Here is a 14,974-nt window from a genome sequence, read left to right on the forward strand (position 1 = left end):
CATCAGGAAGTGCTGTGAAATATTTACTAGATAATGTGGTCCCAGCGATCAGGTATGGGGCTGGTGACCTGAATGTTTTTCCCACCGAGATAGACTGCCATTTCCTTATTAACAGTTTCTGGCAGCATTAACATACTTCACATTTTTTTTTTAAATGTGGTTTAGCCAATACCAGAGCCTTCTGGACAAGGAGTCTTTAAGGGCATGGATGAATAAAGCAGGACACCCGCAAACCTTCCAGGTGACAGGACCAGAATACAAACCTACTTGTAACACTGCTTAGAAACCTAGAACCAAGATTAAGGCGAAGAAAACGACTCCAATTTTTTTTTTAAAACTCCTGAAACAAAGCAACTCCGAATTGATGCTTTACACTCACCAATTATAAAAGCTTATGAGGTCAGAAAACACTGCAAGGAAATAAAATTAAGCTCAATTTTGCTGGAGGAAATGTTTTGCCTGACAGATCTGTGACTCATAATCAGCTTAAGTCACAGAAGCCAGCAATGCATTGTTATTTATAATATTTCTTGCAGAATGTGTTGCCAAATCTGCATTCCACAGGCACTGGTATTTTAGATAGTTTTCAGTCAAAGACTTTTTTATTTTAAATCGGGACATTTCTTCCAACTGTTGTTCCTCCTCCTAGGCATAAGTGCTATTCGTGGCACAGTGTTTCAAATTTTTAAAACTTAAAGCCAACTCCAACAGTGCCACAGGGAAAGACAGCGTGCTATGACTCACCTGACCCGGCTTGCAGAAGCACGCTTGCATGCCCTCACAGTGCAGCGAGCAGTAATCTTCAGGTTCAGGGGACCGCAAGAAACAACGTGGACCTTGTTTACACACTAGGTATCAGTGTCTCTGTATGGGTAGCTTAAACCATTCCACTATTTCCATTCTTAGCTTTTAAAAATGCACACAGGTGTGTTCAGAATCCTTGCTAAACCTTTCTTTGAAATGTAGATCTCTACAAATGTTAAACAGAGCTTTTAGTGGTAAGCATGAAGGAAAAAAAATATCCTCACGCCTAGGACACAACAGAAAGCCGCCCCACTGTACTTCAGGTTCAAAATCTAAGTTGCAGTTCATAAAGACACATTTTAATAAATTAACATTTATTGAACATATCACATGAGCCTTTATTTCGCTTGTTTGCCCCAGTGCAAAATTAAGCTATTTAACATGTAGATTATAATAAAAGAACTGTAAGCAGCTTCATAAAATGAAAGACCAAATACATTTTAATATGATCAGACTCTTTAATCTGGTGGATAAGGGACAGTGGGGTAGAAGGGAATAATCTGTTTTAGGGTCCGATATACAACCTATCTCATTTTTTAAACACAAATCTGTTAAAAGCCACCATTTAGCAGGATAACATGCATCTAAAAATTGACGATATGGGGCATCATCCATTAAATATACTATTTGTAGACAACAGGGATGGGAAAAAGATTAAAATAAAAAGCACCAGGGCCCCACGGCCCACCTAAAATGAAGTATTTTGCAGGGAGAGTGTAATGCCATTTTGTCAGTGCTCTACTGCAACATGCTGTAAGGACTAGCATTTTTGTCTATTTCCTGCACATTTGCTGTAGAAATGCACTTCTTTGGAAAAGCAACCGTCAAGGCTTTGCAAACGCAGGGTGACTTCAGACACCCAGCTTATTGGCCTGGGTGAGGACAACTTTCAGAACGGGCATAAAAGCAGAGGTCTCGCTGAAGTTGCTGGTGCTGACTATGTGCGTGTGGATGTTCAGTCCTTCCTGGTAGTTGCGGGTTTCGATGCTCTTCACAATGTTGTGCAAACCGCTAATGATGGTTGGAGAAAGCTGCAAGGAAGCCAGACAAGGCAGGTCAGCAGAAAGAGGAAACAATGCATACACTAGTGCTAGAAAAACAGAGGTCCTGAGTGTAACATTTGGCCCTCGGAAAAGTGTAGCAGTTAATTCCTTGAATGACAGCCGCCTTCAGAGCTGCACCACACTGGGAACAGTCACTGGGAAGACTAACAGCAGACTTCAACCAGAACATACCTTCTCTGCAGCACTGCAAAGCTCTGCAAGCCTTCACTGCCAGCCCCTGGGTGCAATTCCCTGATGTGGGAGACCTGCTGTGACAGACTGTGGTGCATGAAAGACCTACTGAGCTTTTATACCTCTGGGCTAAAGTTAATTGCTCAGCAAAGATGGCCTGAAAACGACAGGATCAGACCACTCTAATCCTAAAGTACTAAAGAGATCTAAGCCCAGTCCTTTTATTCTGCCACAGACCTCCTGGAAGACTTTGGAAAAGTTACCAGATCCTCAAAAGTACTTGCACATCTGCCCTCTGGTGAAGTCAATGAGCCTTCAATATCTACATCTTCTGTTTTTCTGACCCCAGGCTGCACGTTTCTCACTCCCTGCTGGGAGCAGGGGAACTTGCTGTGCTGGGTTCATTCTGCTGGTGACAGGAACCCTCCTGATGCATTCACACAGTGCCTACTACAAGGAGCTCTGCTCTTTGGGCTCAGCACAGCTCCTGCACAGCACCATACAACTCATGACATGGCCTAAACACTGTGAAGTCTGCAGAGGCACTTAGGGCCAAGCACTATCTACCAGTTTCTGGGAAATGTATGGAAACATACAATAAATGGATTTGAAGCATGCTTCCAAAGAACGAACAAGCACCTTTACATATTGCAGAGAGATCCACACCACCAATGAAATTCTTGGCTATACCTGCAATATCTGGGGTGAGGGGGAAGCAACAGAACTTACTGTCTGTTCCCTAAGTTTGTCATACAGGAACTCCAGGCGTTTATTTGCATCATCTAGTTTCCTCTTGGTTTGCTGCAAAAGAAATACATACATTAGAACACAGAGATTTTAAGAATACCATACTGATCTGATATTATTGCATAGGTCCATGCAGCATGTGAAATTCCTTTCTCAACAACATTTTCCTAACACATCATTTGAATTCTTTGCTCTGTACTTTTCTCCCCTGATTTTTCTAGGAAAGGCCACATGATATGACTGGTTCTCCACATGTAACTGCTCTAGTTAGCTAGAGAGACTAGTAAACTGTTAAGAGGTACATTCCAAAGCCCACTGGTATAGCTGATACGGAAAAGTGACAAAATTCTGAGTTGCAGCATGGATTTTTTTTTTTTTTTTGGTTCACTGGCAAAGCACAATAGCTGGATAAAGTTATTACTGGAATCAGGTATCCAGCAGTGTCAATGTGCTTAAGGGCACATGCAGTCACTGAAGTCTAAGGAAGTACAACTCAGTCCTTTATGGCAAATCCTAATTATATTTTCCAATATTTGATTAGTAAAACCACAAGTTAGTTTGTACGCTTTCATTTCAACAGAAAAACTAATAGCATAACCCAAACTGTCCTCCCAAGTCCTTTACACTTCCATGATTTTATCTAGAGCAAACCACACATTCATGTGTCTGGAATTATTCTGCCACCAAGGGCTCTTAAAATAACACCAGTATATTCTACCTGGAGTGCCACAGCAGCTGCCAGAGAAATGGATTTTTATCCACCGTTTAGTTTTTATTCGCTTTTTTTTTTTAAACAGCTACAGAAATTGAAGATTTTAATCCAGAATAATAAAGCAGCAATAAAGCATCAAGGTTACAATTACAGAAGCACAAAAAAGGTGGTCAACAGCAGTAGAAATGGCATCAGTGCACAACAGTAATGGAACTTGCTCCCAAATCAGTATGCACTTCAATCCATCTTCACTTAGGATTGTGCCATTTCCCCTGGCAACTGAAATGTTTCCCTGGATTAAACAGTTGCCCAGAGAGAAACCAACAAAGCCTATGGCAACACTCTGGATCAGGGCTAAGACAGACTGGTGGCTGCCTGCTGTACTAGAATTTAGGGAAAGCTGTTTGGATGGCAAAGGGCATAAAGGAGAACACAGCACACCGATCTCAGGCCACACGTGGCAAACCCCTCAGCAGTAGTTACGCTGTCAAGGAACTGAGACAAGTAAGGAAAATATACCCCAGGAGAGGCAGATAAACTGGCTAATTCTTTTGGACTGGCTAACTCTCCCAGATACAGGACTTAGAACATTTGCTTCAAAACCTGCAAAAAGGCATACACGCTGTTTTCATTTTACAGATGGCCAACTAGGGCCTAGAGGAATACATTGTGTTTAGTGGAACACCAAGACATCTCTCCAGCTAAAGGAAATTAGGTGGAAGAAGTGTGAACTAGTTGTTCTCCTCACTTTTTGCTTCCAGTTCCCATGTTCTCCTTCAGAATCTAATAACTGAGTAGTGTCTGCATTTGTTCTGACAATAACTGATGTACACAGTCAGGGTGTTGTGTCTCGGTGCTGTGTGCCAGAAACGCTTGCTCTGCCTAAGGAAATCAAAGACACTTAACAAGAAGCAAGCAAAATATGATGGCAGAGCAGAAAAGCAATCCCTGGGTGCAGGTGTGAACTGAATGCTTTTGCCTTCTTTGTGTGTCTGGGGGAAGGGGCACTCAGAGGAGGTGAAGGTCAAAGGCTCTGTGCAGTATACAACTTCTAGCCCTGCACTCTACAGCCTAACCTTTAAAGAATGGATGTTGAGCAATGAATACTACTGAACCTTACACAGTTTGTCCAAAGAAAGGTCTATGGCCTTGAAAAGCTTCTGTAAATGTGTGCGTGGGTGAGTCCACCCTGAAATTGCTGGGCTGAGAACCACAGGAGGGGTACATACATTCAAGTGCCAAGTCTAAATTACAGAGCCAGCAGAAACTGTACAGCAGACTTAAGACAGAAGTGACATCAAACGCCCAACATACTCCCACAGCTGTGGCCACAGAGCCCTCAGACAGCTCAGCTCCCAGTTACTGTAACAGGAGCGTGAGTCTGTGCTGCTGACCAAGCACATTTAGTGCACAAAGCTCTCTGCACATCACCAGCTTGTCTTTCATCATCCACCTTTCAGCATGCAGCAGGCATGAGCTGAACAGTCAGCATATGGGCTTTGAGGTAGCGTGCTATTTACTGACCACTGGAAATAAATGAGAAACTTTAAGACAGATGGCTCATTTACAAAGTACTAACTTAACTGCCAAAGGAAATGTTTTTCCTATCCAGCTCCATCCATCATGTTAAAGCCCATAACCTTGTACTTCTCTGCTAACTGTTATTTTCTTTTGAAATGAGTTCGTTATCAGAAATCACAGATCAAAATCTGTGGCATGTACTCACACGTGAGCCTTGTCTCAGACCTGGCATAATACCAGCTGCTTCCTGCTCTGAATTACAAGCAGAAGTTAAGCAAGTGTACAGGGCACACATCCACAGTGATCACCTGACAGAAGGAAGGACAGCCCTTTCTGAAGGTTTTAGATTTTTTTTTTTTAACCCATCAACATCAAAACCTCAACTATAACCAGTTCCAACCTTCCTCCTTAGAAAAGAGCAGCAGAGAGGGCTGCAATGGGTTAACTCCCTCCCCATAAACGGCACCATGGTATTCTGCCCCTGCTGAGGTCTGTAAGGACCAGAGTCAAAGTGCTTGGGCAGCTGGCTGTGTTCTGGCCCCGACTGCCACATCCTATGTGGATACAGCTTTTCTATGCATTGCTTGTGGCTGCTCAAAGCAGCCTTTAGAAAAAAAAAAAGCTCTCAGGAGATGCTGTGATTCACCCAAACACAAGGGCACTCTGGGAATGCTGCAGACATACCGGGTCAGAGGCAGACAGCAGGCACCTCTGGATAAGAGCTTCAAATGTAGTCTTCAGAATAAGGTGCTCCTCAGGGATGGGCTTCTTGGTGATCTTCTCTGTTGGCAATGCCTGCACGTGCTGAGGAACAGAGAGCAGGTGAGGTTTTTCCAGGTCACCGTGACCACTCGTTGTTTTCAACTAAACCAAGTGGCATTATTAGCCAGCTTGGCACAACTCCTATTTCTTCCCTCTGGGTGTGTGGAGGTGACAGTAAGAGCATCTGCTGTCACTCCCTCTGGAGAGCTGTGAAGTCACATAAGGAAACAGCTTGTTGGTCCATACTGACTAGAGCATTAACTGCGAAGAGGTACTGTCTAGGTGGAGACTACAGCAGCAACGTGCTAGCGTGGTGCAGAGCTAGTGACTAAAAACTCCACCTGGCCAACAGGACCCCAGCCTGCAAGCCTCTACTGACGCACAAGCCAGAACCACGCAACGCTGGGGCTACATTACCTGGATGGCATTGCCAATTGGGGCCCCCGGGGCCCCCTCTGTACTGGGTTTGGAAGCGGCGGGTGGCATGATGCATGGTCCCAGGGGCTGGGGAGCAGCAGGGTAGCCCCCCTGCAGCACCGGCTGTCCCACAGGGAGGTGCGGTGGCTGGAAGCTGGGTGTGCCCATGGCTGGTGCCGGGCCCAGAGGCTGCTGCATCTGAGACTGCGGATCTGCCAGTGGATTCATGATAGGGGAAGTGATGGGAACCGGGGGCAGGAAGTTATCAGGGACCTGTTGAAAAGAAAAAAAAAAAGACACCAGTGCATTTACGCTGCTGTGGATGCCCAGGCAGAGCACAACATCCAGCTCCTAGACCTCCCAACCCATAGCAACTGAGAGCTTCCAGGCAAGCTGCTGAGTCCCCAGGATATAGAAATAACAGGGGCAGGCAATACAGGATTTCACTCTGGCTAAATAAGCCCATTCCTCTGGCCGCAGTTGCACAGCGAGAAGTGCCCTGGAGCAGTAATATCCTCCTGCATTTCCAGTCCTGTGTGTTCTGCCTGTCCTGCCCACACAGGGCAGGAGCAGTCTGCCCAACCCGCCCCCAGCCACAAAAGCTGAGCACAGCCACCTCAAATCAAAGCCAACCTCTCTCTGCTAAGGGTACAAAACAGAGGTTTGTTAGACCAGCACTAACAGAACAGTTACACTAATGAAAGTTAACTGACACCTACATCTATTCTTACTGTTGGGTCATTATATTTAGATTTTTGTGTCTCACTTTCAAGGGTACATTTTTGACTCCGCAGTACATAGGTCACAGCTAGCAACATGCACCGATAAAGCTTCTGAAAGCCTTTCAAGCTTCTGGCAAACAGGTTTGCGCTAGGACAGATTATGAATGCATTTCAGATTCATCCCTAAGCATCTGCCAGTCTTTACACAGAAGCGTTTCTGAAACGCTTGGTAGAGGGAAGAAACAACCAAATGAGCTACTGGCCTCCACTGCACATCATACAGGAATCCAAACAGAAGAAAGATCTCCCATGAGAATAAGCACATTTCTTTGTGTGTGCATGGAAAAAAAAAGGAAAGATTACAGAACCCTGAACGCCATCTTGAATGATGCCAGAATTAAGCTAGTAGTTATTAGTATTGAGAAAAATATTCTCAATCCAGCACCAAAGTCAGCTATAAAAGCAATTAATCACAACAATAAACATTTGAATGGTGGGTAAATTCTTAGGTAGAAAACAGTTGCAAATTACAGCCGGCTTAAAATGCCAGACAGTTCTTCTATTTTACAACAGTCCATTGTGGTGAGTCATTTCAGAATACCCTAAACTACCCCCTCATAGAGCAGACATAAGGGAAACAGAAACATTTCTGACAGAGGTTTGTTGAATACTCAAGAGTGAATGCAACGAATAAGCCCTTATTTAGGAGGGAGCCAATCCTCGAGACCTGGCTATGGCAGATATTCTGGCTGTGACACAAACTGAGCAGCAACAAAACCCCTGCTTGCAGAAGGCTGCTTCTTGAGCTCTCAGGTCCAGCAGTTATTCTCACTGACAACTCTCCTCCTTCTACTTAAGAGCCTGAAGCCCCGAAAGGCCGCATGCCGGCTGCTGTGCGAGAAACGCCCCAGCACTGGGGGCAGTCACAAGCACACAAAGCATCCCCTATCTATCCTCCAAAAGCTCCTTCATCTTGAACTGCAGAGACCAAAACTCAGAGTAAGGAAGAATTCTGCCTTCACCTTCACCCAGACCTTATCTTGCTTGCTCCAACTTTTCTTTTCTCTCTCCACACTTAACACACTCCAGACTGACACTTGCTTCCCAAATGCACCAGGCTCAGAGAGCAGCAGATGACACCGACTGCTGTGGAGATATGCAAGACTATAGCAGCACCAGGGGATGAAAAGGCTTACTCTGCTCTGTGCCAAGCATCCCCGGTTATTCTGTCCTGCTGCAATCCAAATCCATTTTACAAAACTATACTGTCTCCATCATGAAAATTGCCTTACTCTCAGCATCTCTCAGGGTCAGACCCTTAATCAGTATAAATGGCTTTCAGCTCCGGCAAAGTCAGTAATCTGTAACAATTTGTATGGCCTCATTTCACAAAAGTATCATCTCCTGCAAAACTCATCTGCTTTACTGCAGATGAAGAAAGCCCAAGGTATTTTCTTCCCTCAAACCAGGATCTACGCTGTTATTAACAACCACAACTTTAGCAAAAAGCCACCATCTCTTTACAGGCTTAAATATTTTGAGAGAGAATGCATATTGGAGAGGCATAAGGCCATTTCTGCTCACGAGGTGCAGCTTCTGTTTGCTGCTAGCCCTTTTTTCTTCTCCTGCCAACAGATTTCCCAGGAACAGCTTAAGTTACTGCTTTTAAAGTGGTAGGCACTCAGCTGTGTCAAGACAGGATACTTTGAGTACCTTCTTCTTCTTGGCAGCTCTGTTCAGGGCAGGAGGGTCATTCCAGCCATTCTGAGGCCCTGGAACAGAAAGAAAACAGACTTAAGCACCTCGGGAGAGTAGCGATGGCTTCTTGAGCTCAGCTCCCCACTACAGCTCTACTGGCAGGGGCTCGGCAGAGCCTGCCCTCACCTCCCTGCTCTTCTTCCCTTCACTGGGGACCAGAACAGCTCCTGCACCAGCCACAGCATGCCAGCCATCAGACCCTCTGGGCTCTGCACCCACTGTGCAGGTTTGGCATCTTGACCAACAGTTCTCAAGTTTGATAGAAGTTGATATTTTTTTGAAAATTTTTTTTTATTCTCTCGCAGGAATAAAAAAAAGCCTTTGAGCAGACACACCCTCTGAAGAGGCAGGCAGCTGCCTACCACACCTAGAACACAGATCTGCTATACAGACTGTATACATGAAGACAGCTTCAGCTACCCGTGAAGGTTTCTCCCATCTGTACCACACTCAAATGAGAACTGGTTCTGAGCTGCCTTTCCCGCCCCCATGATCACTGTAACATAATTATAAACATTAATCAGCAGCAAATATGTCAGAAACCATGGGTGAATAAAACTACCATTAAGCTGCATCCATTTCCCAAGAGCTGCTCTTGCTGCAATTGCATACTGTGATGGATTTATACAACAGTTGACATGTTCCCCAGCAACACAACATAGAGGCATAAGAGGCAACAGGAGCCTTAAACATTGCAGGCCAGATTCACCCAGCCACCCTGGAGATACAAGACAGCCATAAAATCAGGATTCCCCTGCCAGCTACAGCACATTTATGGGTGTTTTTGTCCCAAAAGCAGAGCAGAGCTGCTGGAGCAAGGTGGCAAAATCCAGCTTTCGGCACCAAGGGCAGTTTGTTTCAAACTGGGAGCAGCACAGAGGATGTCTGAGCAGGTTCAGTCAGAGTCTGGGGTGTTGTTCCTACCACATCTGATCTTCCAAGAAAGCACACTGTGCAGTTGCAAGATTTCTACACCAAAGCTTGCATTAGTGCATTAGAAATAGTTAACCATCTCAGAATGCATGTAACCGGGACCACAGCCTCGCCGAGTAATCAGGATTTATTGCACAAAGCCACAAAAAGCCAACAAAACCAAATCCCTGCTCAATGGACTTTTTCACCACAGTGTTTTTCACTTAGCAGATGATGAATTCACCTTAGAGCTTAACTTCACTGCAGAATTTGTTCAATTTATCTGAATTTTCATTTGCTCCTGAGCTTTTGTTGAAAAGGTTCCACATCCAGAGCATGTTAAAGGGGTAAATGAAAGAATTTAAAGCCCCTTTCACATCTGCTTTCTCTTTAACCAAAGGCAGTGCCATCTCCTGGCAGCCATGTGCCCCAGGAGCTCCTCTGTTCCCCCCTTATCCAGAAAATCCCAGAGTATTTCTGATACAGGAAGTCTAACTTCTGCAGTGTTAATAGTGATAACACAAGAAAATATCTCAGACTGTTATTGCTGTTAATTTCCTGGAAAAAACTGCTTTAAAAAGAAAACCAGCATTTGTTTCTGTGGTTAAAAACTCCAGATATGTTGTTATTGGTTTTAATTAAGGAACTGAAAATTAATTTGATTGAAGTCTAATCAGCAAACAGCATCACACTTATGTTCTCTGAAGAACATATGTGTTACTGATGTCTGTTCAATTGATTTCATGTAGTGGCTGTAATTTTCAGGTTAGGTGGTACCTAGTTCACCTGCGAAGGGAGGGGCCTGGTCTTGAGTTGGTAGACTTTCTGCAGATAAAATGCAAAGAGAACTAAAAAAGATTTCCATTGAAAATAATAAAACAATTGGTTTGTAATTTCTGACTAGCAATTTAGTTTCAATAAGCACAAGAAGTCAGGAGAAAAAATGCCTAACCTAATTACAATGCCATTTTAGAGACAAGTCATCTGTTCAAACCACCCTGTGGAATTACTTTTGTCTGTCTTCCCTGAAAACGAGCCTGTTGCTCTTCCCATGCAGTTAATCAGCGTTTCTGGTTGTTTCTGACAAATATTGCAAAGTCCTGGCCCACTTTCTTATCTCTTCTGGTGCTCTCATTTTCTATTCCCACCAGCTGATGCAGCCAACAGATCATTACTCTTTGCAACTTTTCAGAAGATGCTTAAAGTACTTCATTTCAAAGTGGAAGTCAAGCATTTTCCCAAATCAAGGTGTGCTCTCAACTGCATCCAGCCCAGCGAAAGGAGTACGTTCACACTGCAGCTTTGGACCCATGTGAAAAGACACATTGCTTGCTCAGACTGAGTAATAAATCCAAAGGGCAAAACACAGCCGACAAAGCATTTGCCATTTCAAAGAGAAGAGGAACACCGGAGATGAGCGTGCTGCTGTTCCTGGGGTTTGTCTAATGCAGTTCTGGTGCTAACCCTTCCCTTAGCTCAGATTTGCTCTATCACAATTCCACACAAGATTCAAGATTCTGAAAATTGAAACTCCCTTGAAAGCAGGTTCAAAGACCTATCACAAAACAAAGTGAGATAGGTTGAAAGTGAAATTAAATTTGGGCTTTTCCTGCTTACTGGAGCTCTAAGCACAGCTTAACATATTGATGTTATATGCATTTGCAAAACCCAGAAGATACTTACAGAACTATTTTTTAAAGTGATTTTTAAATCCAAGCCAGTTCAAAGTGCAGGTGCTTTTCAAGACTTCAAATGTGAGATCTTTTTTCCTTCCTGCCTTACCATCCCCCTCCCCCCCTCCTTTAAGATAATCATATCTGTGAAGTGATACACGATGTTCTCAGATTGGATCATCACCACACACAAAAGTGCACCACCACTTCAAAGCCAAGATCAGCATCACTGTTATGCTCTGCACTGGAACATTCAGAGTTACAGGTGAGATCTGTGTCTGGCTGCAGATTTCTGTTGTTTTACGGGATCTCATGCCAAGGGGCCCTTCACAAAGCAATGCAGCTACTCTGGAAAATATGGTGGTGGTTACACATTAAGCATTACACCATCATTTCTGCACTTAAAAAGCAAGCTTTTTCTCTTTGTTTATATGTTTTTTGAAAGGCATAATCAAAAACTGGAAGGAAAGCAGTGTACTTTTTAGATAGCTCTTATCTTTTTTCCATAGTTCGTCAGCCACAGGCAGCAATTGTATGCCAGCAGCCCACATGCATGAGACACCTGGTCTCAGCACCTCACTGTGCCCTGCAGTCCACCCTCTGCATTTCAGCCCAAGGCTGGCATTTGCCAGGAATCGGAGATAATGCCCAGGTTTGGGTTCCTGAAGGCCTGACACTTTGTACTGGCTGCCTTCTTAATACAGCTGCTGGAAAAACACAAGCAGCACCAATAATTCTCAAGAAGTTTTATAAAAAAACTAGTACGGACAACTTTCGATTTTGAAAAGAAATCTGGCAAGGCAATGCAAATAACGACCGCTTCAATTCCCCTTACACTAAAATGACATGGGCAAGATGTGTTAGACTACTAAGTGGATTATAGAATTTTACAAATCAGGTTTTATTGTCAATGTCCCTAATTTCTATTGCCCAGAGTACAAAGCTTCACCTGCTCTAAGATGCCTCACTGACTACATCCCTTCACTATTAACGCCAGAAACGTAGCAAGTGACAGATCTGAAGTGCCAGCCAGTGACGCAAGTAGAGTAGTAAAATGAATAAGAACCATTTTCTTGTTCCTTGCATTTATTTGGAGGTGCAGAAGCTATGCTGGCTGCATCATAATGTGCTGATTCATATCCCAGGCCCAGAACCCTATCCGGCACCTCTTCCTCTGTTTAATTTAGTAACTCCTCTCTGGCTTAGAGATATAAGTTTGACATGCCCCATAATACAGGGTCAGGAGAGGTCACAGTACAGCATTTCCAAGAACAGAGGGGACACTGAATCTGGGTGCAGGATGGGAGGGAAAAGGCCTTTTCTCCCCTTGCAGCTGCCCTACACCAGTCTTCTCTATTTTTTGACAGAGCAAAAGACAGTTTCTCCCCAAAACACGAGCGTGTGTGTGAAGGCAATGCCATAAAGAGGTGTGGGCTCCCAGCCTCACAGATGCCAGGAGCACCTACTCCTGCTGCCGAATCAAAGACAATTACGCATTTTCTGCACTGCATCACCCCTAACAGACTTTTAAAATAGAGAGTGAGTCACAGTGAGCTCCTTAGTGCCTGTTAGTAGAGCCAGCATCCTGGAATATCCCTCAGGTCCTGCCCGATATTCCCTCTGCTCCCAGCTTCACAGATCTGGTCCCTGACTCTCAGCTGGACCACCTGGATGCGAAGTATGTTTGGCCAGGTTTAAAAAAAGGACCGCTCGTACTTCCTGTAGTCTGAAATATGCAAAGCTGCTGTTTCACAGGCTTCTAAGTGAAAAGACAGGTTTGTTGTCACAAGTGAGGTCGCCGTCCCACAGCAAACAGTTAAGTCCAGGCAGTCACAAGGAGACATCTAGCCCCACCTCAGTGCATGCGCTCTCACCATGCATGCTCAAACATGCTCATGTCAGCCACACACACATGCTTTTAATTAAAATTTAGAAAAGAGACATGTAAAAGCATTTCTAAATCATTATCTTTAAAGGCATTCACAGCTACAGTAAATCCCAAACTAAGTGGTTCGGAAAAAAAATACGGAAGTGAGCTGATGCCACAGGAAATGATGTTAGAATTAAATATGCTGTCAATCCCAGGCTTGGAATGCTGCTCACAAACAAGGGACACGGGGACAAATTTTATTTGCAAACTTGTTCTGTGAGGAGAATTGTGATCATCTCCTCTGCAGCAATTAGGAAAGCTTGCTCAATTTTGTAATTTGCCCTCCAGCCACATCGCAGGTTGTGACACTAGCTTCGCAAGGTGTGCCACCATCCACCCACAGCATATGACAGCCTCACGACAAGACAAGACAACGCTGCAGTACCCTGTCTTGGGCAAGGCAAAAGCTCTGTGTTTGTGGCAAGGTCTGACTCACAAGAGAAAGACGACTGTTCACGCTGCCCAGCAAGTGCTCACTGCAGCGACGTAGCTGTATCATGCCAGCTGCACAGGGGAGATGATGTGTTTTAGAAATGCTTTGAACTGACCTCTAAGCAAAAGCAAACTTTGTATGGAGCATCAACAAGGAAAAGTTGCACATTTAACCGAATGAGTAATACAGCAAAACCCTCCCCCTCCCTGCCTGCCCCCCTGTCCAAGCGCAGACCTGTTCTCTGGGATGCAGGAAGGTCACTGGCTGCAGGCAGAGTACCTGTTGGTCCAGTAGGTAACGCAAAAGCCACAGAAGTTGCTGGAGGTCCTGGCCTGCCATGCTGAAAGGATGCGCCAGAAGGAGGAATAGGGAAGGAAGAGACTGGATTCAAGCTCGTTGGGGAGGGTTGAGGCTGCCCAGGGTACAGCGGGGAGGGCATGGAGTGGGCAGGGGCAGAGGACAGGTAGGGAGGGGTGGTGTTAGGGGCAGGGTTTGGGTAAGAGGCTGAAGCGGGGACAGCAATAGGCTGCTGAGGCTGATAGAGAGCTGGTCCCCCTGTTCCACAGGGGTACTGGTGTGCGGCCTGATACGCTACAACAGGGAGAAAAGGTATTCAGTCAGTTAGTTCATAACAGAGGGGCAGGTTTCACCTGCCTGCTTCCTTTTCCACCCAGCTCTCCTGTTTTCCCCTTTCCCCTCAAACCACTTAACCGGCTCAGCCAAGCCCTGGCTCTCACAACTCCACCTGCAGTTGCAAGGACTGCTCAAAACCTCAGCCTGCCACCGCGAGCCAGGAAGCAGAGAAAGGACTGTCTTGGCTGGAACCCCTTCTCCCCCATGGGCTGTCCAAAGCCGCCATGCCACTTCGGGTGGGGCTGGGTCACACACACACTGCTGCTCTGGCTGTTTTCTGGACCACTGAAATCCTCACTGTGCCTCTCAGGGAAGGGAAACCCCTGCCCCAGGTGTGCACAAAGGGAAAGCCTAGGCCACGGAGATGAATGGCAATCTCTGGAAGTGAATGCAAGCTCACAGCCTTGCACTGTGGGCCCTGCAGATTAACTTCACTGCCTCTTCTCTGCCCATTTTTTCCCTCCCCGGTGCTTGTACTTTCAGCCCCCTGCTTTGAGAGGGTCAGTGCTCTGCCTCCTTCCTCACCTCTACTACTGCCCTTGTCTCCTCATCCCCTTTCCCATCTTCATGGAGTCCCAATGAGAAGTGGATGGCCCAGCCACACAGAGATGAGTTGGGTCCCTCTTTGCCAGGCCTGCGCTGCTTCTTGAGGACTCACACTGGGGGGTTTCTGACCCCAGCACACCCTTGGGAAGGGCCAGCTGAGGAGTGAGTC

General features: G+C 45.3%; 1 protein-coding gene across 13 annotated transcripts in view; it reads right to left on the minus strand.

The window, feature by feature from the left end:
• Positions 1-1,242: 1,242 nt before the first annotated feature.
• Positions 1,243-14,974, minus strand: part of SEC31A (SEC31 homolog A, COPII coat complex component) — a 45,456-nt gene continuing 31,724 nt past the window's right edge. For 3 of the 13 annotated variants that reach the window (XM_056359219.1, XM_056359241.1, XM_056359218.1), the window contains 7 exons: positions 13,861-14,217; positions 10,368-10,415; positions 8,634-8,692; positions 6,199-6,471; positions 5,704-5,823; positions 2,769-2,840; positions 1,243-1,835 (listed from right to left, as the gene is read on the minus strand). In XM_056359219.1, the coding sequence (XP_056215194.1) occupies positions 1,656-1,835; positions 2,769-2,840; positions 5,704-5,823; positions 6,199-6,471; positions 8,634-8,692; positions 10,368-10,415; positions 13,861-14,217 (1,109 nt within the window). In that variant the 3' untranslated portion in view covers positions 1,243-1,655. The remainder of the gene's footprint in view (positions 1,836-2,768; positions 2,841-5,703; positions 5,824-6,198; positions 6,472-8,633; positions 8,693-10,367; positions 10,416-13,860; positions 14,218-14,974) is intronic. The other 10 variants (XM_056359251.1, XM_056359220.1, XM_056359232.1 and 7 more) reach the window with 6 other exon arrangements.

The sequence above is a fragment of the Falco biarmicus genome, chromosome 1 (genome assembly GCF_023638135.1).
Source record: "Falco biarmicus isolate bFalBia1 chromosome 1, bFalBia1.pri, whole genome shotgun sequence".
In the NCBI taxonomy this organism is placed as follows: domain Eukaryota; kingdom Metazoa; phylum Chordata; class Aves; order Falconiformes; family Falconidae; genus Falco; species Falco biarmicus.